At 47.0% G+C, this 27,826-nt stretch overlaps 1 protein-coding gene and 1 long non-coding RNA gene across 5 annotated transcripts; one reads left to right on the top strand and one right to left on the bottom strand.

Moving 5' to 3' along the window:
• LOC308068770 (small membrane A-kinase anchor protein) lies at positions 1 to 27,826 on the top strand. Of its 4 annotated transcripts, XR_013930125.1 has the most exons (5): positions 2,325 to 2,370; positions 7,665 to 9,675; positions 13,950 to 15,421; positions 19,966 to 20,039; positions 24,331 to 24,498. XR_013930125.1 is itself a non-coding variant. In XM_080399935.1 (3 exons), the coding sequence occupies exon 3, from the start codon at positions 24,497 to 24,499 to the stop codon at positions 24,758 to 24,760; it is 264 nt and encodes an 87-aa protein (XP_080256061.1). In that variant the 5' UTR covers positions 15,287 to 15,421; positions 19,966 to 20,039; positions 23,045 to 24,496; the 3' UTR covers positions 24,761 to 27,826. The 4 variants fall into 4 exon arrangements, 1 of the variants encoding a protein (XP_080256061.1); XR_013930123.1 differs by lacking the exons at positions 2,325 to 2,370; positions 19,966 to 20,039 and adding an exon at positions 1 to 100 and having other exon boundaries at positions 23,045 to 24,498; XR_013930124.1 differs by lacking the exon at positions 19,966 to 20,039.
• On the bottom strand, positions 7,529 to 13,955 carry LOC308068771. Its single transcript, XR_013930126.1, has 2 exons — positions 11,666 to 13,955; positions 7,529 to 7,926 (listed from the first exon to the last, which is right to left on the bottom strand). It is a non-coding gene; the product is annotated as an uncharacterized lncRNA (long non-coding RNA).

Genomic DNA, 27,826 nt, shown 5'->3' with positions numbered 1-27,826 from the left:
CGCGGCTCTTCAAAGCAACGCGAAATCATCCTGCTGTGGGTGGTGCTGCCTGTTTCCACGAAATGCAAGTTTCTTTCATCTAGAAAGAAGTTTGCACAGGGTAGGTTTGCCTACACAATGTATTACTAAGTTTTTAAAAATCACGCGATGGTTTCCAATACCACACTTGAGTTTACCAGGGTGATAATGGTGATAATTACGATACTAAACGTGGTTATCAGTGACATCCCTCCAAGGTAATTTAACAGCAAATAAGAACCCAAAATTTCTCAAAAGTGAGGCTGTATCAATAGACGGATTTTCTGTACAAGATCTTAGATCTACCTTTCCTCACAAGGTAAAAGAAAAAGCTAACGTTATTTTTGCTGCTACCCAGGGGCTTAGTATCCACCCAGTGTATACGCCGCCACCTATGATACTGCCAGCCGCATAGCTCAGCGTTCAGGAGCTAAGCTTGAATAAATGCGTTTTCCATCTGCTACATGCATGTCTGTAGGAACAGCAGGAGTGTATTTGAGGAATTAAAAAAAATGTTTCAGAGCTCAAATAAACAGACTTTGTTCACTTGACTAACACACGGTGACACCTTTGAGAAATTTTCCAAAACGTCTTTTCACGACTGCTGCAGCGCTGGGTCTTTGGGGTCTTGATTTTGGGGGTGAAGGGTGTGTGTGGATGCTATTGCGGTGCAGAGTTCATCAACACGCCTACGTAAACATTTCTAACACCACGATATCTGCTGGGGTAGGGGCAGAAGGAGCACAAAATCTTGCTTCTAGTATTCTGCTAGGGAGAAGAAAGAGGCTGTATCAATATCCAAAGAGATGCCAGCATTTTTTGACAAAATTATTTATTCATGCCTATAATACTGACAGAGTCAAATGCAGAGGTTTTATAGCATGAAATGGCTTTTTTGCTTTCAAAGGATGAAATAACAGTACTAAATTTGCAGCATAATAAAGACTCAAAGAAGTCACAGTGCTGGTGAAAGAGACCAAATCTTGTGTGCAATTCCATTCTCTAACAAGCCCATACGCAAAACCATGAGTAAATACTAATAAAACCTGGCAAAATGTCACTAAAGACAAAATATTCCAAAGGCAGTGTTAGTGAAATCCTTTGAATTAAAAGATCATATGGGCTTCCACAGGCTGTGTAGATTCAAGCCCCACCCAAGAGAAGGCAATTCTTGACTTTAAATTCCAGTGGCCTTTGCCCTTTTGCGTCAAGCAGGAGCTTCTTCCAAAAATAATTCCCTGAGCACAAACGACCTGTTATAACACTTATTACTTGGGGTATAGTGTTTGAAGCAGGTGAAGCTTAGATTAATTTAAGAACACATATAAAACTTGTAACTTCTAATAATACTGAAGGAATTCTTCTGTATATTGTTGGAAGCTTCAATCTGAGATGATTAACGTGGCTCACAGGCTACTCTTATAAGATGACAGGAGAGATATTTTGCTGCCTTTCCTGAAAGAGCTAGTGTTTCAAAATTATTTCCAAACAAGCACCTTCCAAGCAAGAAATGTTTCTCATTTTTTCCTCACCTTAATATAAAAGGTGATGACCATTCTCTCTTAACTGTGTTGTTATATGAACATCACACATCATGATGGCAGGAGACCGTAACAGTGTGTGTGATATACATGAAATAATATGTTAGATTCACTAACACAAGTCATTAATTTATTGTCATTGTCATTTTGTTTGAAATAGAGCACTTGTATTGTAAGCGTGCAGGGAATCTCAGAAGTAAATTCAACAGACCCATCTTCAGTCAAAGTTATTTGTATTTACAGTAGGTTTCTATTTATATTTTAAATCAGTTCTGTCAAAAGGCTTTAGAAAAAAAAATAACTTACAAACTCCTTTACCAATTAAAATCATGCCAATAGTAAACTGGGTAGCAAGTTGTTTACAGCCATAAGCAACGTGCAGTGGCCTGGGATCTTTCTTTTGGAGTAGAAAAACATGACTGGCAAAGCTCAGAGGATCGGTTTGGGCAAAGAAGAAAGGTTACTTGGTTTTGAAATCTTAAAACTTGGGTCTTGGCTCTACTGAAATCATTGATAATACTGTCACTTATGCCAATATGAATTTATCACTCCATTATATGAAATCTTGCTCTAAGGAGTGACTACAAAAAAACAAAGGGGCAGTTTTCTTTTTCTGTTCTGAGTCGTTTGGGTGACCCGGGGCAAATCATTTTAGTATTATCCCACCCAGCACCAACAGCAGTAGAAGGACTAATTATTAAACAGAGACCTTACTCTTCCTCTCGATGCAAGCAGCTCCTTGCCTGCCATTGCTGGGCATCCCTGCACCCTGCGAAGCAACGCTACGTTCAGACACCGGAGCGGGCTGCAGGTGAGCTGTCGCATCCCCGCTGTCGCTGCAGCATCCCCACTGTCACTGCAGCATCCCCGCTGTCGCTGCAGCATCCCCGCTGTCGTTGCAGCATCCCCGCTGTCGTTGCAGCATCCCTGCTGTCGCTGCAGCACAGAGCCGTGCAGCACCACGCAGCTACGCGTGCCCAGCACCAGCTTGGAGATCTCCGCGCAGCCCGTGACTGCACACACTGATAAGTCTGCGCATCTTCCAAACCTCCCCGCCCGTTCCCCCTCATTGTCCCTTGTTTCTCCACTGTTAAAAAGTAAATATAATTTTCCGCTGGGAGGACAGCGGTGAGAACAGTGTGTACGATGTTCCAAGACGGTGCCCTGACGAGAGCTCCGTAAGCAGCCAGGCAGCCAGGTCATAGACATAAAGCGGTTATTTAATTACCGATAGTATGTGATGCTGTTCGTACATGAGATAGATGAAAATACTCAATATTCTTGTTTGGCTGGAACTATTCATCCTGATTCATCCTCTCTGATCCAGAAGAACTGAGGCTTGAAATGCGTGTCCGTCTGTCTGTGTGCTGTTGACGCTTGCTGAAAAGAATTTGTCTGGCCGTGTGTGTTTGTGAGCTCTTGGCCCAGCCACTGAACAGCTCCTTTAGCTCACTAAATGCAGGCTTGTTTTGGAGCTGAGTGACACAAGTTTTGCTGTGGAAATGGCATGAGTTGTTGGCCTCTCATCACAGAGCCCGCATTTGACTAAATTTTTCCGGCTAGTAAGATGTCATGCCCCATACAAGTAGGACCTTGAACTTCGAGCTGTGTGAGATGAACCATGTTTAATTCAAACATCAAAAAGCAGACTTTGATGCGGGGGCGAGAGGAAGAAAGGAGAGCCAGAAGGAGAGTGACAAGTTATTCCAGTTAGTAGGAGTGAAGTTCCGATATTAAGCTGTAGGGTTGCTGGCAGATCACCGGGGATAGGATGGCCTTCCCGGATCTTTTGTGATCCATTTGTCTCTCAGAGATAATACCGCCTTTCCTATGTGAACTGCGAACTGCTTTATCAAAAAGTAACTGTATGACATTATGCCAAAAGTCAGTTCAAGACCTGAGCTATTGGATCATAGTAGGTTATTAGCGTACAAAAATACCCCAACCAAATATATATATATATATATTTATGTATATCTGTGCCGTTTTTCCCTTGTCGAAACCTGGGACTACATCCCAAACTGATATGATATGGGATGCCTGATGCTTGTTGACAGATGTGCTCTACAACAGCCAAGGGCTGATCCAGACAGGTTTAATTATCATATACTACCTTACAACATTTTTCTCATGCACATTTCTGCTCAGAGAAAAAAGGCAGCATCGGTTCATACCAGCAAAGTTGTGCTTTTTTGTAAGCCAAAGCTTATTGGAAAATGGAGATTGGAGCTACCACCACTAAACTTCCAGCTATAAATTTTGTAGCTTTGGGGTTGGTTTTTTTGGCAGGCCCCTCTAAACTCGCTTTTGCCTTAGAGCCTGTTTATCCTCCAGTCTAAGCCCTATTTGCAGGCCAGTCCTTCGGCATCGCCTCTCCGTGCGCTTTGGCAGTTGTACTTCTGGATGTGCATTTTTGCTCTAGCATCCAACCGTTCCCTGGCTTAGCACAGCAGGCCCTGCCAGTCCCAAAGCTACACGTGTCAAAGGTGAGCACCAGATCTCAATTGACACTGACTACTAAAACCTAGCTCCTAATCCTAGTTTTATCCTGTCCCAAAGCTTCCACAAACACTTCACTAGTTCACATCATATACTAGTGGCACACCAGCTCAATTTTTTTTTCAGCTGATCATAAGCTTCAAGGGGTTATTTAGAATCATGCATATTATCAGATCAAATACTTTGAGTCTTTTCAGTCATAAAATCTATTCTATATGCAAGCAAAATTAGCTTTTCTTCAAAGCCCTGCTTTAATGAAATAAGTGTGTAGCAAGCTTATGCTAACTCGGTCTTCCAACTAAAATATTCTTCACACTGCTGTAATTAAGGCAGAAATGGAGATCATAAATTTAACTAGAAATTGGAAAAACTGAGATTTGAAAGCAGAACGTTAGGCTCTATCCTAAAAGAGCCTCTGAAATGTGCCCTCATGCTCCATTGAATCTCTCAGCGCAGAGTTAACAGTTACACAGACCATCCATAACTGACATTTATTTCACTGGAATTGTTTTGCGATGCTCAAGATGTTTTTTCCCCCCGGGATAAATTACTTGTACCATGTTAAAAGTGAACATTTCCTCCTGAAATCAAATTGCAAAGTCAAAGGTATTGGGGTCTGTGTATACCGTGAATGGCATCCATCTTCTTATTTTCTTCTTTGCCGTTATGTAGTTATATATACGCTGTTTATTGCACCTTGCTGTTTGGTCTATGCACTGTCATAAATTTCACTGTGTACAAGAGTCCTGATTTTAAGATTATGCGGCTGAAAACCTCTTCATACAGTGGAAAAGATATCTAATATTGGATAGTAGCTCAGATAAGATAATTAGATCATTTAGGTATTGGATAATGTCTGTAGGTATCAAAATATTTATTACATGCTGCAATCACGATGACAGTTCTTTGTCAGCAGATTAGACTCTTCTGAAAAATAATTTCAAATTTATCTTCTCATTTCGGTGACAGCTGAAGTAATTTTGTGCCTTTATAAAGGAATTTATTCAACATTTGTGCTGCAAAAGGTGATGTCGGTGTATGAGAGAAAGCACCTAGGGTTTGATTGCAGCCAGCCAGGCAGTTTCGGGAAAGGAAAGTCTTCAGCAGCAACAGCTCTGATCCAGTCACCCGTAAATCTCCCCAAGGGATGCGTATCCCCCGCACCCCACTCTTTCAGTCCCCTGTCCTTGCCCTAATGTAGCCTCTGAGGGAGTTTCTACCCCAGCTTCTTTTTAAGGCATCTTCTGGCTCATTTCCCATTTGGAAACCCATTTGCCCTGGGCTCAGAGGGAGCCGGTCTCTCTGCCCACCGCATCAGTGCACTGACCGGCTCAGCCTGCACCGTGGGGTGGGGGTGCGGTGGTCCCCCCGCCCCGCTGAGCAACAAACGACACAAAAGGCATCCTCTAAAGGGAGGGGGATGCATGCCTGCCCTCGAGGAGAACCGAGAGAAATGGGCCAGGCTCTTAAAATAGCCAGAGACATTGCAGCTGCTCCCGTGGCAGCAAGAGCCGGCCCTTTCACAGGTCTGCGTGCCTGAATTTCTCAAGGTTGAGAAGCTGATGTGGGCGAAGGTGCTTTGGGGAGTTACTACAAGTACCAGGAAAAACTTTCCATTTCATACCTACTAAATGCCTGTAGGCTTGTCCATGAAAACACATGACGAGCATGTTTCAGGGAACACAGTAGTTCTTAGGGGCAGGGTGATGTACTCTGTACACAGCTGGGATGAAATCATATGGTGGGTTGGCCCCAGCCAACAGCCAGGCACCCACCTGGCTGCTCACACCCTGCCACCTCCTGATGGAGCCGGAGGAGGCAGAGGGAAGGTGAGAAGCCCGGTGGGTGCAGATGGGGGTGGCTCACCAGGTGAAGCCAAAGCCAGGTGTGCAAGCGGGGCAGAGGAGCCGTTTCTTCACGGCTCCCTGTCGGCGGGCAGGTGTTTGGCTGCTCCCTGGGAAGGCAGCCTTCAGCACGCACAACCAACCACTGTCTGGGAAGACAAAACACCACAAACACGGAGGTCCCCCCCTTCCTCCTCCTTTCCCTGAGCTTGTCTTGCTGAGCACATCGTAGGGCACAGGACACCTCTTTGGGCAGCTCGGGGCAGCTCTCCTGCTCCTGTCCCTCCAGTGGAAGGAGGTTTTCAGCTGCATAATCTTATTATCAGGACTCTTGTACACAGTGAAATTTATGACAGTGCATAGACCAAACAGCAAAGTGCAATAAACATTTTTTGGAGGTCATAAATAGAAATGCTATATATAACCACGTAACGGCAAAGAAGAAAATAAGAAGATGGATGTCATTCACGGTATACACAGACCCCAATACCCTTGTCTTTGCAATTTGATTTCAGGAGGAAACATTAACTTTTAATCCTGGGGGAAAACAGGACATCTTGAGCATCGCAGAACAATTCCATTGAATGCGTTCTCCGCGGGGGCACAGTGGGAAGGAGAGAAAGTCTTGGCACTGTGCGAGCACCGCTTGGCGACAGCCAGGATACTGGTGAGTCATCAGCACCATCCCAGCCCCAAATCCCAACCGCAGCACTCCACGGGCTGCCGTGGAGGAGTTAACTCCATCCCCACCCAACCCAGGGCAAATACAAAGCCTGTTACTCCTGTTTCATATTTTTTAGCCTTCTTCAGTTGTTGCTGGTAATGATGTTGATGTCGGTGTGAAAACATGAAGGCACAGCTGTGGGTACAACATGCCCCTGGAACATGTTACCTCTCCATGTTCCATACATTAATGTCCCCAGACGTTGCAAGGCGGGGGAGAGGAAGGTCTCACCGTGTCCCTGCTCTGCTGATCCCCAGCTTCATGTGCAGTGATGTGTGTCTTCATCTCTGCTGCAAAGCAATTTCCTGCTTAATGTTGTATTTTCGTACCTTTTTGGAATGGGAATCCTGAGAGGGATTTTTATTTTGGAGAAGGAAATGTTACAGGAAGATTAGGTCCTTAAATTCCCCTTATTTCTCTGCATTATTTCCCTTTGTGCGGTGATTTTTGTAAAGCTACTCCTTTGTTGCTGTCCTCAGGGTTCTTAGTTTTTGGTGTGCCAGTGACCATGTTCAAGGTGATTTTTGCTTTTTTGCAGGTAATATTTGACTATTAGGAAGGTATAATTTTAATGTAGAAAGAAGATGGCATTGCTTGCAGCCTCGTGTCACAGGGAAGCCTGATGTGTCCTACTGCAGTGCACATCCCAAAGTTTGAGTTTATTCTAGGAGAGATCTAAATGTAAAGGATTTACCCACTTTCTGTCTGGCTGGCTTCTCAGCTGACTCTAATTCTAGTGGGTGGCTTTTCAGTTGAAAATCTCTTTTGATCCTCTTTGCAATATTCTAATGCCCCATGTTTGCTTAATCCCCTCGCTGTGCTGCTGCCTGGTGTTTTCAGGACTGCGCTTTGCATGTCCTCCCGTGCTTCATGTTTTAGTGCCGTCAGATATTGATTAAAAAAAAAAAGAAAAAGAAGAAGAAAGAAAAGAAGACTCGCATATATATTAGGGATATTTATCTGGCTGGTGTACTGCCTTATTAGCAAAAATGTAAGTAATATTTAGTATCTTCTGTTTTCCCTGTTTATGTTTTCTAGTGGTGCACATGGAGTAAGGATGGTGTCCGCTCACAGGGAGGTGCCTGGCTGCACAGAGGCTGACAGCGTCTGTTCAGATTCGCTGCTGACCCTCTGCCAAACACGGTCTCCAGTTCCATATACAGCCTGAAGCAGAAGGTCCAGCTGCCTCTTGCCCCAGAGCTCCTGGGAAGGATGTCTTGGTGCTTCTCCTTCGTGCTGAACGTGCAGTGCTGCTTTGGTGATTCGGCTCAGCTCCTGCAGGCGCCACGGAAGGAGCCACCTTTTAGAAAGGTTACTTAAAAAAAGCCCTTGTCATCACCATGGCACCAAGATGAGCCGTAGGCTTGGCTGAGGGCAGTGCTCGGAACACAGCTTAGTCCTCTCCTAGCACAGAGCCCGGGTCAGGGCATGCCGCCAGCGAGCCCCCGCTAGCTGCAACGATCCACCTCTTCCCACTGGGAGAAATTCCAGTGTTCTGGAAAACTGTCATCTCAAATGAGAATTCATACTCAGAACTGGGTTTAAAGATTTCTCGGCTGCTTCTGGATTCCTCAGGTGTCTTTGCTCACTGTTTACTCAAAGAGAGTGACTGCACAGCCCTTGGGGAGCGGGGGCAGCCCAGCGAGCCACAGTGAGCCTACTGCTCGCTGTTGTAGGGACACAACCTGAGAAGCCCCAACAGCATTAAGACAGCATTAGGGCTTTTGTAATAATCTTCAGGCTTTGGAGCAACCTGGGAGAATCTCGCACGGTGCAACTAATTCCTATCAGTCACCAAATGCTTACAAAAGTCTTGAATTTTTAGTATTTTGGGGTTTTAGCTTAAAAAACATTTTTCTCCTAGTCACACCTCTAGAGCTAGTGGCACATATAAAATGTGGCTTTACGTTGCAAAAGCATCTCGGTTTTTTGAAGGAAGGAAGGATACCTTACATCTGGTGTGACTAATAATCCAAACGTTGATTAATCCCATTCTTCCTCTTACAGCTATAATGTTCTGTATGGTGTCCTCCTCTGGCCCCAAAGTTTTTTCCCTCGATGTCCTTATGCCAGACTCTGATCCCGGTTTTACCTTGCTATATGTAGGCTATGGTGAAAGTGTCTTCTTGTATCGTAGCAGCGCTACAAAAGCTGTAACCTATGTTAGATAGCTATGTTTTTAAGTATTTAATATTCACCCTGTTTCATTAATGTTTCTTGATAAATCTGCTAAACAAATGTATAAGACGGGAGAGGTACAAAAATGATGAAGGATGGAATAAAGGTGATTTATCACAAACAGGTGCCAGGTTTGTGCTAAAAAGCAGAAACAGGGAAAGCATTTCAGGCCTTTTCTTGCAGATGACAAAGGACAAAAGTTTCCATGGGCTTTCTCTGACCCAATGCTTCCTTGTAAACTTTGTTTTGTCTGTTCTACAAAATACCCAGCGTATTTTCTTAATGGGTCCTTTTTAACACTATTTCAATGAGATGCAGTATGAGGTAATTTCTCGAAAATATCACAGGTTTTATCAAACAACCAGGATCCACTTTGTGAATTAATTTTTGTTTCAAAGGTTCCTAAAACTGCCCAAATAGACTTCTGCTATAAACTTGCTATTAATTTCTTGGTTAATGGCTAACACACATTGAAACAAAGGCATCCAACTATTGCATTCGGTTGGCTAAACATTTGTGCTGCATAGAAAGGTGTAATTTATTTTATAACCCCTCTTCTGGTTTCTTCTTTTTTATTACAGATAAGTAGAGTTGTTCTGTGGGAGAAAAGAATTCACACCCACACATTGCATCTCATTTTATTTGGGCAGTGTGCCTTTACAGCGTCATGTATTGTCGCAATTCTCTTAGACATCACTTGTAAGCATCTAGACAAGTTCTAAGCAAATAATGTTATTTCTTCACAGAAACTTTTGCAAATGTGGTGGCTTAAGTAGTTCCAAATGTCTTTGTGCAGGTGTCAGTGACTGGATGAAACAAACTACTGCAGCCCAGCCCCTACCCACTGAAATGCTGCAGCACGCACTGAAGAGTAAGTACATGAGTAAAACTGAGCACGTGCTTCAAGTTCTACTGCTAAACAGGGCATTTCCCCCATTTTTTGGAAAAAAAACAGGTCTTGCCCCAAATATCTCACTGTGATCATGATGAAGACTGATGATAACCGTCAGCTATTCTCACCTAGTGCAGGGGGTTCATTGATGTGTACGAAATTCAGGGAATATACTGACAGTTCATGTTGTTTTTCTCCTTTGAGCTATAGCAGTTTATGCACATTAAAAAAAAAAAAAAAGAAAAGAAAAGAAAACCCATATCCATAGCAATGGGTTAAACATTATATTTTAAAAGTTCAGAATACCTTCATGCAAGAAAGTGGAATTAGGATTTTATATTTCAAATTTTTATTCTTTTCTATTCTAAACTTAAAAAATATCGAACCCTCTTTTGAGAGCAGGAGGATCAAAAATAATCATGATCTGGAAATCGATGTTGTGCCCCAAGGTTCAGAGCAAACATGCAATCACCACTGTCATGTACTTTTGGTAGCAACAGAGCTGAAAACTAGGGCAGCACTGAGTGATTTCCGTGGCGTATGCTTGGGCATACCCTAATTATACTTGCATTACTTTTAATCAACGTGGTTACAAACATCGAGGAAACATTTTCAGAAAAGATGAGCTCTGAGAAAAGGCTTTGGTAAATCTGAGCTGTGCGCAGAATGCAAGAGCAGTGTATAACGAAACAGGAGTTAGGTAAAGAAGAATCTATAGCTGAGGAGAGGAACATCTTTCCCATCAGCGAAACACTTTATTTACAAAGTGTTTACTTAGCCTATAGAGCTGTTTGTTGTAGTGAAGCAGACTTCCTTTGCATCATGGGTTTGATATTAAAATTCTACCAAAGTACCTTGTTGCAAGGCAGTCAGAGCACACCACGTAAAAATTTCAGGCGTTTGGATTATTAGGAGATTTTAGTCAATGAAAAAACTTTGGGGGTTTTTAGCTCTTCAGGCTGTATACTGATATCCTAATACAGGTACAACTGATGAGTAGGGACCGAGTTGGCGGCTGGGTTTGGACAGGTCCAGCACGCCTCCATGGTGCTTGAGAGCCCTTTTTGAACGCCACATCCCATGTCAATGGGTTCTTAAATTAACTTCAGCCTTGCTTGGGAAAAATAATTCTTTTTTCTTGCTTTCTGAAAGAAAGTCAGGGAGAATCTGACCTGGCATTTGTCAGCGTGCAGGACCACCTGGGCAGCACCTAGTCCAAACCAGAGCTGCTCACTGCCCACCCAGCCAAGCACCCAGCACCGCTCAGAACGTGAGGAAGAAGCTCTGGGGTTATTGTACATTGGGCGCAGGTGAAAAGGGAGAGAGCTGAGATATTGCCCAGCAGAAGGGGATGCAAGTAGTACAGAAATGAGCATAGGATAGCGCGGGTTTACGGGACACAGAGGAGGAGCTGAAGACTTGGAGGGGGAGAGGTTTGTGAATGTGGAGGAGCCGTGGAGGGTGGCAGGTGGAAGGATGAGGGCAGGAACTGTCCAATCGTATCAGAGGGAGGGAGAAACCACATTTCATTTATCCAGTTACCCTGGGACAAACTCATTAAAAGTTTGCCTTCTGGTACAGAGGCTGGTATGTGACAAATTTTACACCAAAAGTAGTAGCTGAGCAATTTCTTACTGAAATTCCTCTGAAACACCAGCACTGCTATCACCCAGCCCGGCAGCCGGGTACCGTTCCAGCAGTGCCAATACTGGCCTTATCCGGTAATTTCCATGGCTCAGTTTGCACCATTTTCCTCCTGCTGTAAATGTATTTATGCTGCATGCACCTTGTTATCGGGAAGGGCTTGTACCGCTCAGGGGACATCCCAGCAATTTTCCCCCACTGAGGTGAACACGTGCAACCCGAGCAGGGCATGCCAAGCATTTACAGGGCTTGGACTTTATTATAAGAAGATCTAACAAACTCTAATAAGTAAATAACTAGTAAAAACAGCTAATGAAATACATACCAGATCTTTTGGAACAAAAACATCAAACGTGGTTCAAAACAATGTCTTCCATGTGGAGAGTTCCTTCCTTACCCGTATAGGAAAGTGTTTTCAGCTGCTCCAGCTGGGGAGAGGGGTGAAAGAGGCAGCATGAGCTGGGAAACTGAGTCCCAGGAAAGGCTTTGGTGCCTGTGTCCTCCCAAACCAGTCCATGCACGGCACGGGCTCCTGTGCCCTGGCAGGGCGTAGGGTACCCTGGGGACCCCACAGCCCCTTCTCTAGGCAACTGCTGCACCTCGGAGGCCTCCGTGCTGGGGCTGGGCTACCTCAGATTTGGGCACCATGGTTTTCAGCAGCACAGCACCTGTGTCTGGCCCCAGCCTTTTACCCTGAAATGCTTTATGAGCTAAATATTTCATCGACTGCCTGGTCTGAGCCTGGTGGTAATCATTTCAAATGGATGTTCCGCATTTAAAAAGACTGACTGCTCTGCTTGAGCCAAACAGCATAAGCTGTCTTGCATACTCCACAGCTAATAAAATATTAAATACATTTTGGCACCCAGAAATAAATACCAGCTCGAAATTCCCATCACATGTATCTCCTTCTTCTTAACTCCCCATCATCCCCCCTTGCTTTACATTGAAGTGCTGCTGCTCAGACTAAACGGTTTGTTGTCGGATGTGAGACGGGGAGGCGAGTGCTGCACACGTGCCCTGCGGTTATTATCCGCTGGGACATAACAGAGAGATCAAATCGGGTGCTGGTGATGTGCCGTGCAGAGGAGGGCAGCCTGTGAAATGTCTGCCCCGCGTCTCAAAGCTGCTTGGTGGGAACTACACTCGCTTCAAAGCTGAAGTTGGAAGTGGAGCCTTGTGTTAGAAACCAGGTTAGACTAAAAAAGAGCATGGTAGCCATAAACCGCTATAAAGATATTAATAACTTAGGAAGTTCGTATTAAAAACTGTTTCAATACAGTTTAAAAATCACCGTTGTAATAATACCACTGTGTTAATGCAAGGTAATGGTGCCTTTCCAGTACGCCGTCTTGTTTTCACTCTCAGGGCTATGATTTCATTTGATTTGCTCCCCCAGCCACCCAGAGGCAGACTAAAGCAGTAAGAAAAACATCTGATTAAAATCTACCCAGGTCAGCGGGCCCTCGGTCAAAGCTTCTTGAAATCAAAGGGTAATAGTGCCGCTGGCCTGAAACAGGCTTTGGGTCAGCTCGAAAGCAGGCTCCTGGGAACACTTGCATGCACATGCTTAGCTCCCAAGGGGTTTACTCCTCGCTGGGGCACACACCCCTGAAAAATAGCCCGTGTGAGGACCCAGAGCTGATGCTGGTACCTGAGGTTGTCCTGGGAACTGCAGCTGGCAGGAGGCCGGCGGTGAGGGTCGAGCTTTGCACCCTCCTTGCACCCCAGCCCCAGAAACTCTCCCTTCCGTCCCTAAGGGCAGCACGGTTCCCGTCAGAGCTGGATGAAATGACACGGCAAAGGCAAACTCCATGCACAGCACTTGTCAGCTGAATGCTTTCTCCGGGCCCCAAAGGAAATAATTAGTAAAACAAGTTGGTTGTTTTTTTTTTTTTTATTCACGGATGGACTGTTTGCAGGTGATGAGTGTCATATTGCACGGTGCTGTCAAGCGGTCGCGATAGCCGTAAGCAGCGAGCCTTCCCTGTAACATCCCGCTGGTGGCATGTGAGGGTGTAGGGCGCCTGCCCTCCCTGCCCTGGGCTGGTGGGCTAGGGAGGGGGGCTGGGGGTGCCGGTCATGGGGCCGGCAGCAGGGACCGGGGGGCTGTGGGGTGCTTTCCCATGCCTCTGCTCTCCCGGTCCCCCACGGCCCCGCCTGGGCTTGGTCACAGCCATGCAACGGGCTAAATGTGACCCAGCAGCTACATTTATAATAACGTTTTTCTTGACTTATATTACCAACGTAGTGTTTTCTTTGGCTTTGATAACGCAATAAATGCCTTGGCTGGCAGATGCCTAGCTGGAAATAGGTTAGAGACCTACTCAACGATAGAACCGTTGCCTCAGCGTGTAGGAAGGTTTGTCCATGGGCCAGCACAGGTGTCTGAAGAGCGTGCTGCCGCCGCCGAAGGGCAGGGTTTTGGAATCACAGACCCACAGCCTGGCTGGGTTGGAAGGGACCTTACAGACCAGCCAGTCCCAACCCCCTGCCCTGGGCAGGGCCACCAAAACTAGGCAAATGGCTTATCTCAATTCTAAGTAATTCTAATTTAAGTAAGAACATGTCTGGATGATCATGGGCAAGAGCTAAATTTCCTATTCCAGGTTAAACCCGCTCAAGCCCCACCGAGGGGGCTGGCACGGGCAGAGCTCACGGACCCCTGGCTACGGGCAGCACCGGCTCCTTCCCGAGCCGCACATGGAGCTACAGCTGGTGTCAAACAGCGCATCGAACCACAGCCTGGCTGGTGGGAAGGGACCTCCCAGACCATCCAGTCCCAACCCCTGCCCTGGGCAGGGCCAGCTGCCACCAGAGCAGGCTGCTCCCAGCCCACCTTGAACACCTTGACCCCCTGGGCACGTGCTGTGCTACCTGTGGTGGCCGTGGGCCAGCGCTCCCCCAGAGCAAGGACACTTCACCCAGCATGGGATGTCTGCTCACGGCCTCGCTGGGGAAGTATTTTTCATTTTGTAGCATTGCCTTTTTTTAAAAAAAATTAAGAGTATAATTTTCATTTGCTCAGCTCCTTCGTTCAGGAAGCTTTCTGTTCGGGTGGGAGTGTATGTTAAAAAGCTTTGGTGTAATTAGTATTTTTCTGTAGCTGCACAGCTCATTCAGGCCTCGCCCCAGCTGTCCTGTACTTTATTATTCACCAGTAATTAACATTAATATTCACTGGTAATTAACACCCGCTGGCTGACGGGTGGCTCCGTGTCTCGGCGTGGGCTGGGCCCAACGCACCATCCCCACCCCCGGAGCTTTTGACAGGCTAATTCCCCCCTCCCGACCCCCGCCCCCCCCCCCCCCCCACTTAGACCCCAAGGGGATGCGTTGATCCCTCCCGTTTTTTCCCGTTTCTGTTTGCATTTTAAAGCGCTGCGGTCCGGCGGGGGCGGGGCGCTGCAAGAGGGGGCGGGGCCAGGACGCTGTCGGGGGCGGGGTCAGAGCCGCGCCCCGCCCCGCAGCCCCAGCGCTGCCGCCCCGGCGGTGCCGCGGGGAGCGCCCGGCGGAGCGGTGTGAGTGGGGGAGGAGATGATGGTGCTGATGTGGCTGGTGATGATGATGATGATGATGATGATGGGTGGGGGCCCCTCCCCGACCGCTACCTGTGCGAGCGCGGCGGGGCCGGTGCTGCCCGCTCCCCGGCGGGGCGGGGCGGGGTGGGGCGGGGGTGCCGGCGGGGGGGGGCGCTCGGTGGCGGAGCCGCGGGGGCGGGGGGTGCCGGTGCCGGTGCCGCGGGCGGAGGCTGGGCGTTGGCCGGCGGGAGCGGCCGGCCCTGCCCGCGGGGGGGCGCGGGGGCCGCTGGCGGGCCGGTGTCCCGGTGTCCCCGTGTGCCGGGGCGCTGGCTCGTCGCGCCTCGCCACCCTTCTGGTTCACTGACAGGACTCTGGAGGACCGCCCGGCCCGGTCTCGGCGCCGGTGGGACGAGGGCCCGATCCTGGAGGCACCTCTGGAGGAAGGGGCAGCCCTCCGCGCCCTGCCCGCCGGCGGAAGCCGCTGCTCGGTGGCCGGGGGCGCGCCAGTGGCGCCGCATCTGCAACATGCGCTTCCCGCTTCAGCCTCCCCCGGCGCGCCGGTAAGGTCCCTGCCGGCATCCCACCTTCCGTAGGGCCTCCGGGGGGCGGGTAGCCTGGTGCTGGTGTCGTGGGAGGGGTGGGCCGTGTCCCACGGGTGAGCCGTGGGGCCAGCGGCGGCCGCGGGCGGGACCGACCCCCAGCACGGCAGGAGGGGTGGGCTGTCGGGCGGGCTGTCGGGCGGGCTGCTTGGCCTTCGGGTGGGGTCCTCCAGCACCCCCGGTGGTGCCTCGCGCCTTCTGCCAGCTCGCAGCGGTGTTGCTGGGACCCAAGTCCTCCAAACTGGGCACAAGGGAGGTGCCGCTCCAGTTGGGCATTGCCCGGGAATTGGCAGTGCCGTGCCAAGCCAGGCGAGTGATGCAGGGCACAAAGGGAAGCGGCGCGGGGGCTTCTGTCGGCCGCCATCCCACTGCGGGGAGGCCGTGGCACAGCTGGGTTCGCTGGCCGAGGTGGGCTGGGGGGTCTCGGCTGCCCCCACTGTGCCCCGATGCCTCTTGCAAGCCTCAGCACCAGCCCAAACGGGGCAGGGTACCTTGACCTGGCACACCATTAAGTGCAGGTTCAGTAGGGCAAGATCAGCCACGGCAAAAATCATGAAACATTTAGAAACGTGCTTTCTCATAGGTCGAGAAGTAGGAGTCCGAATTAGGTTTCTAAATATAGCAATTTTTTACAAAAGAAGGAAGAATACAGGGATTTATACAAGTCTTAACAAAGTGGCATTTTTAACCTTCAGGTACACATAAATTAGTTTTCTTCTGAACATTGCGTTCTACCAAGAAAATTATTTAACATCTCTTTGGTGCATACAAGTTGCAGGAGGGGTTGTGTGGAGCCTGGCACTGCTGGTGGCTCCAGGGGTGAGGTGGCTTCATGGCAGGGCACTGGGGCAGAGCGGGCAGTGCCACCAGGCTGCGCAGGGCTCTACAACCCGGCCTGCCTGCTGGCCACCACACTTCGCGCGCATGAGGGCGGCAGCTCCCGTACAAGTCGAAGCTGGCATGTTGGGAGTGATCGGATTCAGGAAAACAAATACTGGGGGAGAGCTGTGAGACAGAACGGTGCTTAAAGCTGACGTAGTGCTTCGCTGCAGCTCTGGGCGGCTTCTGTACCACTGGAGCATCTGCTCGTTAACTCCTCACATCGTTCCCTTACTCCTTGGCTGATTTCTGCCAATTGTTAGTAATGTAGTTGTGATTTTAAAATGTGGGGCCGTGTTTTCCTGCATGTCCCTGTGTGAGGCGTGGAAAAAATAGGTCTTCTGTTGCATTTCTAATTCTGCTTCCCAGTTTTACAATCAGCTTCTGGATAGGGAGATTAAAAAATAAAATGAGTTTGTGTGGTGCTTTTCTTGTACCCTCCTCTGGTTGATCTTGGCCAGGTCCTGGCCATCTCCTTCCCGCTGACTTTCATGTGCATTAAACCAGTGGGGGCCTTTGCCTTCATAAGGGCATCACAGAGCGAGCCAGCGTACCTCATTCATGCCGTATGATCTGTGGCTCCATGTGCTCGTAGCTCAATCTTGTGACAGATACTACAATAAAACACGACCCTGACAGACAGAGATATTGATCCGCTGTTTTACCTGCTGCTGCTCATCAGTTCTTGCTGGCAGCATCCCCAGGCTGAGCAGCAGCTGGGGATAACGGCAGGAGGGGCTTTCTCGCTCGTACAGATTTGTGCATCCCTGCTCGTTGTCTGCAGTGGTCTGTCTGTGGCTGGCGCTCGTAGAAGACGGGAATGTACCTTTGTAAACAAGGCTAGGTCCTAAGCTTTAGCATAGTATAAGTAGCTTGATGTTTTGAAGTGCTCCTGAAGGTGGGCTGTTAATAGCTGGGCTGTGACTCCACAGCTGACTTGCTGGGATGGAAGCTTTGTGGTGTATGTGGGGAAAGAGCAGTTTCCGCTCTCGTTCGTTCAAAACTGTCGCAGCATTGTAATAAACCAGCAGGCTGCTTCCCTTGGACCCAGTGCCCTGCCTTACAGCAGCCCGGCCTCGGGGTGGGACCTGGCAGTGTCTCTGACACCCTTTGGTGGTATGCCTTGCGTTGTCCTCTGCTGTGGGGAAAATATTTGTGCGGATCATCAGGCTACAGATCTGCAGCTAATACACCTGGAGGGCTGGGCTGATGATTGCTGGAACTGTGGGCTTTGCTGCAAGATGTGTTGAACCCCTGTCTTTCCATCTTACACAAGGCAAGGAAACAGCTGTGCATGTACTAAAAGCTTTGTATCTGTTTCTTAACATTTGTTTCTGTTCACTCACCAATTTTGAGCATTATTTTGTATTTGGGTTCTTAGAGAGTTTCAGATCACCTCTATGACCGTTAGCTTTTCCTTCCGCTCAGCCAAGGCATTCCTCTGCGATTTCTGTAGTTGGGTTCCTTAAATCCCGGCTAAACCTCTTGCAGATGGAGTTTCTGAGAGGCTGGGAATCTTCTTCATGCCCTTTCTTCTACAGCCTTGCTTTAAGGCCTCGCTTGCTAAGGCAATCCATTGGCCCACTCTTACTTATCTAGAAAACAGGCTTTCATCGACAGTAGACATCCCGCTCTCGTCTGTGTGAGGGTACGTTAACATTCTCCCTTGTCCCCGGTGTGGCAAAACGTCTGTACTGATAAATGCCTGCTTACTTGTACTCCGAGGCATCGGGGGAAAAAACCACCAGGCATTGAAAATCCAAGCAGAATTAACATATTGTACGTATTTCTGTCCAGATTTGGAGAAAATAGAAGGATGTACAGTTGCTTAGACAAGCAGCAAAGTTAAAACAAGAGCAGAACCTGTAAGAAGGGTTCAGCATCCTCTTGCCTTCAGGCTGCCCTCCAAGCTGCGTGCAGCTCTGCTCAGCAAACCGCCGTACTGGGAGGAGGAGGGAGGGTTTCGGGACAGGCTGACTGGGTGCAGTTTTGCTTTCATGAAATTAGACAGCTACCAAGCACACCGTGTTCTTTACTTTTAACCAGACTTTTTTTCCTGAATGAAAACTAAGCTTAGAGCTGCTGAGGGCTGTGCCTGTCGGCACAGCTGTTTTCTGAACCATTGGTATTTTTACCTTGCTGTGCTTCACCTTTGCTTGCTACATCGACTGTCCTCGTACTGAAAAGCCTTTCACAGTAAACTAGAGGTCATGCTCCATTCCGGGAAGTGTGTGGTTTCCCCATTCACTTACAAACTGGGTTGGAAGCCTGCAAAAGTTTTATCCGTTCTGGCCGTTGGGAGGGAGGGGGGAACACAAACCTTTGAAATTCCAGCTGTAGCCTGAAGGAGAGAACCGGCAGACTTTCACTCCCGTGCTAATCCTGCACGGCAGTGGTTTGCGGTTCCTGCATCCAGCCTTTTCCAATCTGCAGCTCAGATCTCTCCTTGGCAGTAAGCAACAGGAGAGGGAGAGGACGGCCCTGAGAGGAACAACAAGGGCTCCAGCTCTGCTCTTCGTGGCCCAAGTTGTTTTGGGGTGTTGAGGTGTTGCAGTGATTGCCTGAGGTAGCTGAGATCTTGGGAATCATGCTTGTCTTAAATAACTCTAGCTTTCTAAAACTTCCATTTCCTATGATTAGAAGTAGTCTTTTATTATCAGCGTTGCTACAGTTGGTCTACTCTGTAGGATTTGCAGAAAGACATGTTTAGGGAGAGGCAGAAATGAAAACTAGTGGCAGAAATGAAAACCGTGAGTGCCCCTGCCTGGGGCTGCTCTGCACAGGGAGCCTCGAGCCCGGCAGCGATGAGGTGCCGCGTGCCGAGCGAGCTGTTCATCCCCCCAGCATTCCTGTGCCGCTGCTCCATTCAGAAATGCAGGATATCCCAAGGCGCACTGTCTCGTAGCCTCCTGGATAACATCCCACCTTGTCAGGGGGAGAAACGGCGGACACAGGGTGTTCCGACTGTCTGTTTCTCTCCGTTAGTACATGGAGGATGTAAATATCTAATGCAGTGAGGTGCAGTTCAGAGGTCTGGATGCCTGAACGCTGGTTGGTTTACATCTGCTGGTACGCCAGCTGCGTTACCTGCCTGCAGTTTGAGTGTTTTTGTTAAAAAGAGTAATGTTTATTGTCTCTGTGATAACAGCGCTGTGATTATCTGACTGTTCTCCCTGTGCGCTGGGATGAGAAAGGTCCAGGTGGTGGCAGGAGCTCTGAGAGGGAGAAGGGAAAGCGGGAGAGACATTTTTAGCTGAGGCAAAGGCTGGGGCGCTCCAGATGCCGGCCTATCACCCCTCCTACAGCCTTGCTGAAATCGTCCGTAGCTGGACTTGCTGTGGAAGGAGGTCGGCATCCTGCATATAGTCCCGGAGCCACTTGCCCAAGCAGTGGCCCTGCTGCACGCCCGGGATAAGGTGCTGTGTATCAGTTGCTGCAGCCTGCCCTTCAGTCTCGCTCCTTAAGTGCTGTATCATCCTTTTACCTTTGTCAAAGTCAAATACTGTGGGTGACCAGGCAAACAGACTGCTGTGAGGCCAGCGCTACAGATTCATCTAACTTTGTGACAATACGGGACTCTGATGTCTTCGCAAGTGCCAAGTCGTATTTCTTGGTTCCCTTTGCAGAGTCCCAGTGGTGACGCTGTCTGTGCTGTACTGGGGACACGTGGGACAACTTGATAAAAGCAGGTGTGGTTTTGGTAAGCAGCATACTGAGCTTCTCTTGTGGATGCTGAGGGGAAAACTAAAAGCTTCCCTGGCCAGAGAAGGGTTACAAGGAGTCCTAGTTGAACCCAGAAGTTTGGATAGTGAGGAGCCTGCTGCTGCCACGGCAGAAATTACCCACTGTGTTCCTCTGGGCAAAGCTGCACCGAGCTGTTTTGAAAAGCATGACTTATTTTTAATCTGGTGGCTGCTATAAAAGAAAGTGTTATAGCAAGTGATTCCTTGCGGTATAGCATTGAACTTCAGGGAGGTTTTTTCTAAAGGTCTTATGGATGGCAGCCATTTAAACAGCAGCAGGAATTTATTCGCCTGTGATAGCTAGAGATGTTGTATAACAGTAGCGCTCTGGCTGTTACGCCTGTCTCCGTTATACGAAAATGTATTCCAGAGAGGCAGGTGAAACTCTTTATTTTGGGGTAGCTTGCATTTATCCCTTTGTAATTATTTCCTATTGATTATTTTAATACCTTAAAAAGTCTTACTTATCTAAATAAAACTGCAGTTGTGCTATTAACGCATTTCTCCTGTATTTTCTATTGTACAATAGTGAATTGCAGGCATCCTTTTACCATTGTTGTTTCCTGCAGTAGTTAGGAATGAACTTACCTCGGCGGGAAACACGTAGCCAGGCTGGCAAAGGGGCTGCTTAGCCCTCTCACACAGGGGGTCACCTATGCGGTACGACTCCCTCAGTATTTTCTCTCTCCTTGTAGTACTGCAGGGCACCCGTGTAGTAAATGACCTAACAGGTGACACAACACCTGAACTTGTCCTCGGGAACTTCCAATTCCAGGGATATGGAAGGGAATTGATTGATTTCAGGACTCTTCTTCAATACGATAAACACTGTGTATTATTTTAAGTGAAATGAGGTATTGAAAAGCATACTGACTGTATGTCCACTCAAACCGAGCACAACTAGGACCTGTAAAATCAGTCTTTGAAAGAGAAGCCGTGTTAAGGTTTGTGGTGGTGCTGCTGTAGCTCCTGGTGACAAAGCAGATGGCAGTGCCCTCGCCTCTGCTCCAGCTCGGCGCAGCAGCGTGTCACCTGGGGCTGCCTCTGCGGAGCCTTGAGCCATCCGTGCGGTGGTGTCCGAGACACCGCTGGCAGCACAGCACAGCTGGGACACGGAAAGAAACAGGCTCCTATCAGACACCTTTGCCTTGTGCAGCTACTGAATGAAACATCGTGCTGGGAGTAAAATGAGCTTTTTTTTTTTTTTTTTTTTGCTTTTTTTTTTATTATTATTTTTGCTCCCCTCCCTCCTTCCCCGAGAGTGTGAGCATTGTGAGAAAGGCTAGAGATGTTAAAACCCCTGTCAGAACTTAACACTCCGACAGTGAGTTAGGTGGAGAGGATTTAAAGAGTGTTCGCCATGTATGTGCAAGCAATGGTTGTCAGAAAAACAAGAAAGCAGCTGGAAGAGTGAGGGTGGCTTTGTTTGCCATCATTTGTGTGCCAACAATTATTAACTCGAGTAGAGCGGGCAAACGATAAAACTTACTGCAGTGACTTGGAAAGTAGTGTGCTCTATAAACAATGAAATGAGCAACAGTCAAGGAATTTAAACCAGGGTCAATAATTTTGCTTTTAAGCTCAACTAGCAATCAATTTGGAACAATTTAGTCGTCGTGCATGCCTTGCTATCCTAGAAGTTTTCTAGCCCGCCCCTTGCTCTGTGCAGGACAGTCACACACACAGTTGGTTTCGCCCAAATGAAAAGGCAGAGGTAGGAAGGTTGGGAACAGATGTGAATTCTACAGAGGAAGATGCTGACCTAGGGAATTTCTCCCTACTTGCTGTAGGAGATGCTTGTCTTCCCTCTGCTCACATTCCCTCCTTCTGTCTGCTAGACCCCAACTCATCTGCTGGTGTCCCTCACAGAAGGGGAAATGAAATCTCCAGTTGTAGGATGGAAACATCTCAAAATGATGATAAAATACTAACTAAATCTGGCTACCATTTAACAGACCTCCTTTAAAAAGCACAAAAAAAGGGTAACATATAAAAGAATATGGCTCCAAACTTAGATAAAAAAAAAATCCAGATCTGAACAGTTATTAAACAAAGTGTCAGGGATGAAGCTCTGATAAAATACATTGACTGTGGCATAGGGCATTTGTATGGTTGGGGTATCTGAGGTTTAAATCTACGATATTTACAGTTCTGGCTAAGCCTAAGGAGGACACAATATCTAGTTGTAGTTGGTACCAGTGCTGCCGTGAGAAGGATTACGCAGCGGACCTGTGTGCCTCCCGCAGGAGCTTGTCCAGTACCTTGGCTGGGCGCAGGCTGCAGCTTTCGGGTATCAGCGATCCTGGGTTATAGATGCTATTAGTGATTTTTTGCATATTAGATACTTCAAGCTACGTGTTTGTCCAGAAGAGCAAGTGGAAATTAGTCTTATTAATGTTTTATTAACGGTAAATATTGAAATTAGACATGCACAAGAGATTACCATTAGAAAGCTTTGAATTATTCAGGTTTCTGAATTGCTTTCAGACATCTCCTTGGCCTCTGGCCTGTACGCATGTCCTGTGAGCGTTTTAGGTTTCTTCAGTGTGTGCAGTTGATGGACACAGATATAAAGCTCATGGGGGGAGTTTTAATAAACCTCCATAGGGATAAATGTGGCTTCTTGTGCAGGGAAGAGAATCCTGCCTTTTACTCATTTAATAACAAGTTATTACAATAAAAATATCACTGAGGGCTTAGCTGTCCTCCGTGCTGGGTAAAGCTGCAAGTGCTAGCAGCAGGGTTTGTGTTACAGGCTTGTCAGCTGTGCCGCCTGCTCTGAAACACGCTGGCATGCGCTGAGCGTGGCGTCACACGCGGAAGAAGCTCGCTGAATTGTACTGACATGATTTACAAGCCTTTCTCTGAAACGCTGAAATGTTCTGATACAAAGCTATAGGTATGAAAACATCGGTAGGTACTTCGCGGTTTCAGAAGCCCTTTAGGTCTGATTTTCTGCCAGGAACACCAGCCACTGCTGCCGAGCACGGCCACTTCAGCCCTACAAACTTTGCTGAACAGGAGTGATGCTGTGATCAGTGGCAGGAGGAGGAGAGAGGCTGCTCACCGCCAGCCTGGTCCTGGACCGGGCAGCACGACCTGTGAACCCCGGTCGCCTGCACACGGGATCCATTTCCTCTGCAAATATTTGCCTGCGATTAGGTTCCTGGATTGGAGCCCCTGTTTCCCCCAGTATATAAAGCAAATAAATAAAGCTTAACATCTTTGCCACGATTATGTTTTCGAAGGCTATTTATGAAAAAAATCTTTAACTTTGGCTGACCTTAGCACAACGTCATCGGGCGAAGCTGTAGGGAACAGTTGGTTTCTGTGCAGCGCAGTCTTTATTTTGGCTGGCAGGCTGTTAGCTCTGATAAGCGGGTAAGCTCATGCCAAGCGAAGTCAGGCATATCATGAGACTCTGCTTTGCCTGCGCAGAGAAAGTAGCTTGAGGAACAGCTTTGTAGGATAATAACAACAACAACAATAACCCATATATAGAATTTGGGGCTGAGCATTTCTGATTCCTGAGGAGGTTGCCAAAAGGACCTGTCAGGTGTTCCGTTTGTCACTGTCCCTCCTGTAGATGTAGAATTGATCTGCTTTAGAAGAGTGGTGCCTTCGCTCCGTCAGAACTACCCTGGCCATAGCGGTCCGCTGCTGCTTCCCCTAACCTCTCAAGGGGAAAATCCAAAAAGCAGCTCGTGTTTCTCATGAATACCTTCTCGTGATGGCATGCTCAAGCCTCCCTGAGCACCAGCAGAATGATTCTGAGAATTGATCTCACCCCTGGCCAAAGGGTGTGCAACAGCCCTGACACAAGGCTCTTGTTAGCTGGCGCTTGTGCGGTGCTTCTGTGGGGTGGTTTGGGGTTTTATTTTCATTTTCTTTAGCAGCAGCAGTCACTGGAGTTAAACAGTATTTGTTTACAGATTCAGGAAAAGAGCACTGCATTGTCCGTTTGGAAGAAACAGATTATTTTATATTTTATCTCCAACCCCGCCAAGACCTTTATGCTCCTAGATGGCTTCCATCACGTACTGGGAATGGCATTCAAAGGCAGCTTGAATTGGGGTCAAGCTTTGCCTACTTGTACTAGATGGATGTTATTGATAAAAACATTTTACGCATACCACGCAGATTTATTAGAGTTGCTTCAACAAGCGCCTGTAGTGAATTTAGCTTTCCTTTGAGCTCACTGAAAATGGTAGACTTTTATTGCATTTATATGAAACTCTATTTTGACAGATTTCTTCAGAAGTAAAGAAGCACAAAAGGAGACGTTCTGTTCTTTGAAAATAACCGGAGCCACTGGCAAGAAGCAGCAATACCGTGCATCCAACACAGAAACCATTTCCAGGTTATCAAAACATGCTGTTGAACTGAATTTTGCAGCTGCATTTTCAAATGTACCATGGGATGCATCAAATCCAAGGATGCCTTTCAAGGTTCAAATGCTGTCCAGGATGAAAGGATCAGGGAAGGTCACGAAGGATGCACTGGGGAGAAATCATCACTGATAGCAGCGAAGGCAGATGAGAAGAGTCCATCAAGCACTATAGTGCTAGACTATGCGCACCGTCTCTCCCGCGAGATTCTTGATCAGGCGGTGAAGCAGTGGGCAGTGACTGAAAGCAAATATAGCGACATCCCTTTTATTGAAAGCGATGTGCCCTGAGCCCCGGCTGGCAAGGACTGCCTGCGCAGTGAGTGTCCTCTCTGTTAAGCAGTTTGTATTTGGTACTAGTGCAAATAAAGTCAAATCAGCTGTGATGGGAGCATAATGCCACTGTATGAATGTGTTTGCGAGGAGAGGTTGGAAAAAAATTGCCTTTTAACCTATATTGCTAAGAAACTAATTGGATTATGGTAGAATCTATTAATCAAGCGTCATTTGTTATCAGCCGTCTGTTCTGTCTTTGTACGTGTTGAATGTGATCAGAAATCAGTGTTAAAAAAAGATGGGAAGAGTGTGGCTGCCCTGCAACTGTACACAGAGTGTACACAGAGGCCCCAGAGATGCTTAACGACAAAGCGTGGATTATTCTTATGTACTGCACAAAAAATTAGTGGCTTGTTTGTAGGTGAGAAGAGAAGAACTCTCTATGCTTGGTAAATTTGTCTGCATTTTGCTGAAGTGAAATCAAGGTCTGCATGTAGCAAAGATAACTGCTGTCATAAATTTTACTTTGATCCTTTGACCCGACTGTAAACCACAAAATAATGAAGGTGATGAGAAGCATCTCATAAAACCAAGACGTATTCAGGGAACCATATGGATTATGATACTGTTCAACTTCCATTCTTGAGTGAACCAGTGAGAAACACTACAATATTGATCAACAGCACACTAATTAACAGATGCTCTGGCTCCCGTAAATGCACGGAGGCTGTTCTCTAAAATTCTGCAGTAAGACAATTTAATGACATCTGATCACTGTGTTCAGACCAAAGCTGTTTGGGGTTTTTGCCTGGGGTTTTGTTGGGGTTTTTTGTTGGTTTTTTGTTTGGGTTTGTTTGGTTTTTTTTTTTGTTTTGGGGTTTTTTTTTTAAGCTAGGGTGCCAGTTTGGGGGTGTGTGGTGGTTTGGTTTTTTTACCGTAACCCACATAGGTGTGCAAAAACTACTGATGTTAACTAGTGAAATGAACCTTCAAAGGTTTATCATTTTAGGACTATTTTTTTCATGGGAACTATGGCTGCATTACACCAGAATGTCACTCTTAGCACCCTTGGGGCAGTACGCTTTCCTTCAGCTTCTGTAGGCTCTTCGCCTGCCCGTTGGTGAGACTGTGTACGGCCACACAAATATGAGCTCCGGAATCCTAAAGCCTGAGCAGCGCACCGAATTGCTGAATAAGCCTTAGGCCCAAAGCTAAAGGGCTGCGTTCTTTACCAGTTTTTATCTGGCTTGCATCCACACACAGCACCCTGCTTCTCCAGGACCTGCAGCCCGACCTACTGTACTCATAACTAGCACTTCAGACGTCAAGAAAGGGATGAATTAACCAGAGCCGTCTTAGAGCTACAACTTCGCTGATGTTTTATACACAGTGAATGCCTTGTAAAAGCTCGGGGGTTTAGCACCTGTTTTGTTCCTTTTTCTGTTATGGCCAGTTTAAAAGGTGTAGGTTTTTTTCCTCAAAGTGCTTTCCATTTTATGTTTTCATTTTATAGAAAAATGTTTTCCATACTGGCAAAAACTGTTACTATTTTTAAAAGGTAGTAAACGATACTTGTAGTAAATGATATAAAGCATGATTTTTCAAGCAACGGGAAGCAAGCAGAAGCAGAACTATGTAAATCATTACTTTTAGCTTATTCTCAGATATAAGACAGTCTGTGAATTGAGCTGTTTCGTAAACTTTGTGATGCAAACTTAGTTATTTGAAATTCACCTATATGGGGAAGTAGTTTTACCAGGAGTAAACTGTGAAAAATGCTTCTTTGTAACATAGCGCCAGACTGCTGTTAATTCACAGTGACCAGACTATGGTCTGGTAGACCTGCTATTAAGACTGTTCTCAGGCTTCTGCTGAAAAAGGGAACAAAATCTGCTCATGTTGTAATGTTTTCTTCTTTGAAATAACATAGTCTTCTTTGAAGCCATATGTAACCTGAGGTATTATGGCCCACTTAAATTCTACTGCTAATAAGGATGTTCCCTGAAGCTCTAAAGCATGTAAAACATCAGATCATACCCTACATTTGCTCTACCTAAAAAAACTCCACACCATATACTAAGGTGAATTTAAAACCAATATCAAAGCACTGATCAGATCAGTACATATTCATTGAATATTGTTTACCCCCAGTATTTTAAAAGATTCCTATTCTTACTACAGCTAAAATAAAGCTTTAGTATAAAAAAGGACAACCTTCCTAAGATTAGCCTCGACTCAAGAATGTTAACACTGCCAAAAATAGTAATTAAGGCAAAAAAAAAAAAAAAGCCTCAACTCCACAGACATTACTTGCCAGACAGGTGAATAGCAGACAGAAAACTGCACTCGCTTTAAGAGTGCATTTGGGTATACCTGACCCTTGTGCAAATACCCTGGTGGCTGCCACGGGGAGATAGGTGTTGCAATGTCTCAAATCCTTCCTTTGGATGTAGCCTTAGCATCTGTCACCCTCCTGGAGTCAGAACCTAAATGCACTTTTGAGAGCGGCTTCTCCATTGGCAGGCTGCCACTGCATGGTCCGACAGCAGGCAGAATTATAAAATAATATAAAATAGCCTCAAGTTACATCCGAGCATCCGTGTTGATAAATACTCAAGATTTCCCCAAAGCAAGCTAACAGCTAAACAAAGCAGCTAAATTTTAACAATTGAACAATTATACCTAGGTATAATTAAACACACATGCCGGTGAGCTTCCTTTTGGGGTACTCGCTGTGTGGGGCGGCTGCACCGTTTGCCCAGAGAGCCGCCCGTAACAGCGTAGTGACAGCATCACCTGCTGCTTGCCATGTCCAACCAGTCACTCACCTGCGGCCACAAGGCTTGTCTTCCCTCATTAACGCTTGAAGACTACAGCAGCTTCAATATGCCTTGAAGTGCAGCTCCCGCTGGTTGACGATGCTTTCTGTGGCACTGGCACTTCAGGGAAGGCACGCAGCAAATGGAAAGCAAACAAGCTTACAGATAACAGGGAGACAGCTTCTTGCCAGGAAAATAATCTCTTCTACAAAACACTGTCCTTAATAAATAATGCACTGACCCTTCATAAAAAAAAAAGAAA

The sequence above is a fragment of the Falco punctatus genome (assembly GCF_963210335.1).
Source record: "Falco punctatus genome assembly, chromosome: 8".
NCBI lineage: Eukaryota > Metazoa > Chordata > Aves > Falconiformes > Falconidae > Falco > Falco punctatus.
Note: the sequence above shows the minus strand (reverse complement) of the source record. Positions and strands in the feature narration are given on the sequence as shown.

Excerpts from the sequence above, each read along its gene's own strand:
- LOC308068770 (XM_080399935.1), top strand. The coding sequence starts at position 24,497 with ATGGGATGCATCAAATCCAAGGATGCCTTTCAAGGTTCAAATGCTGTC.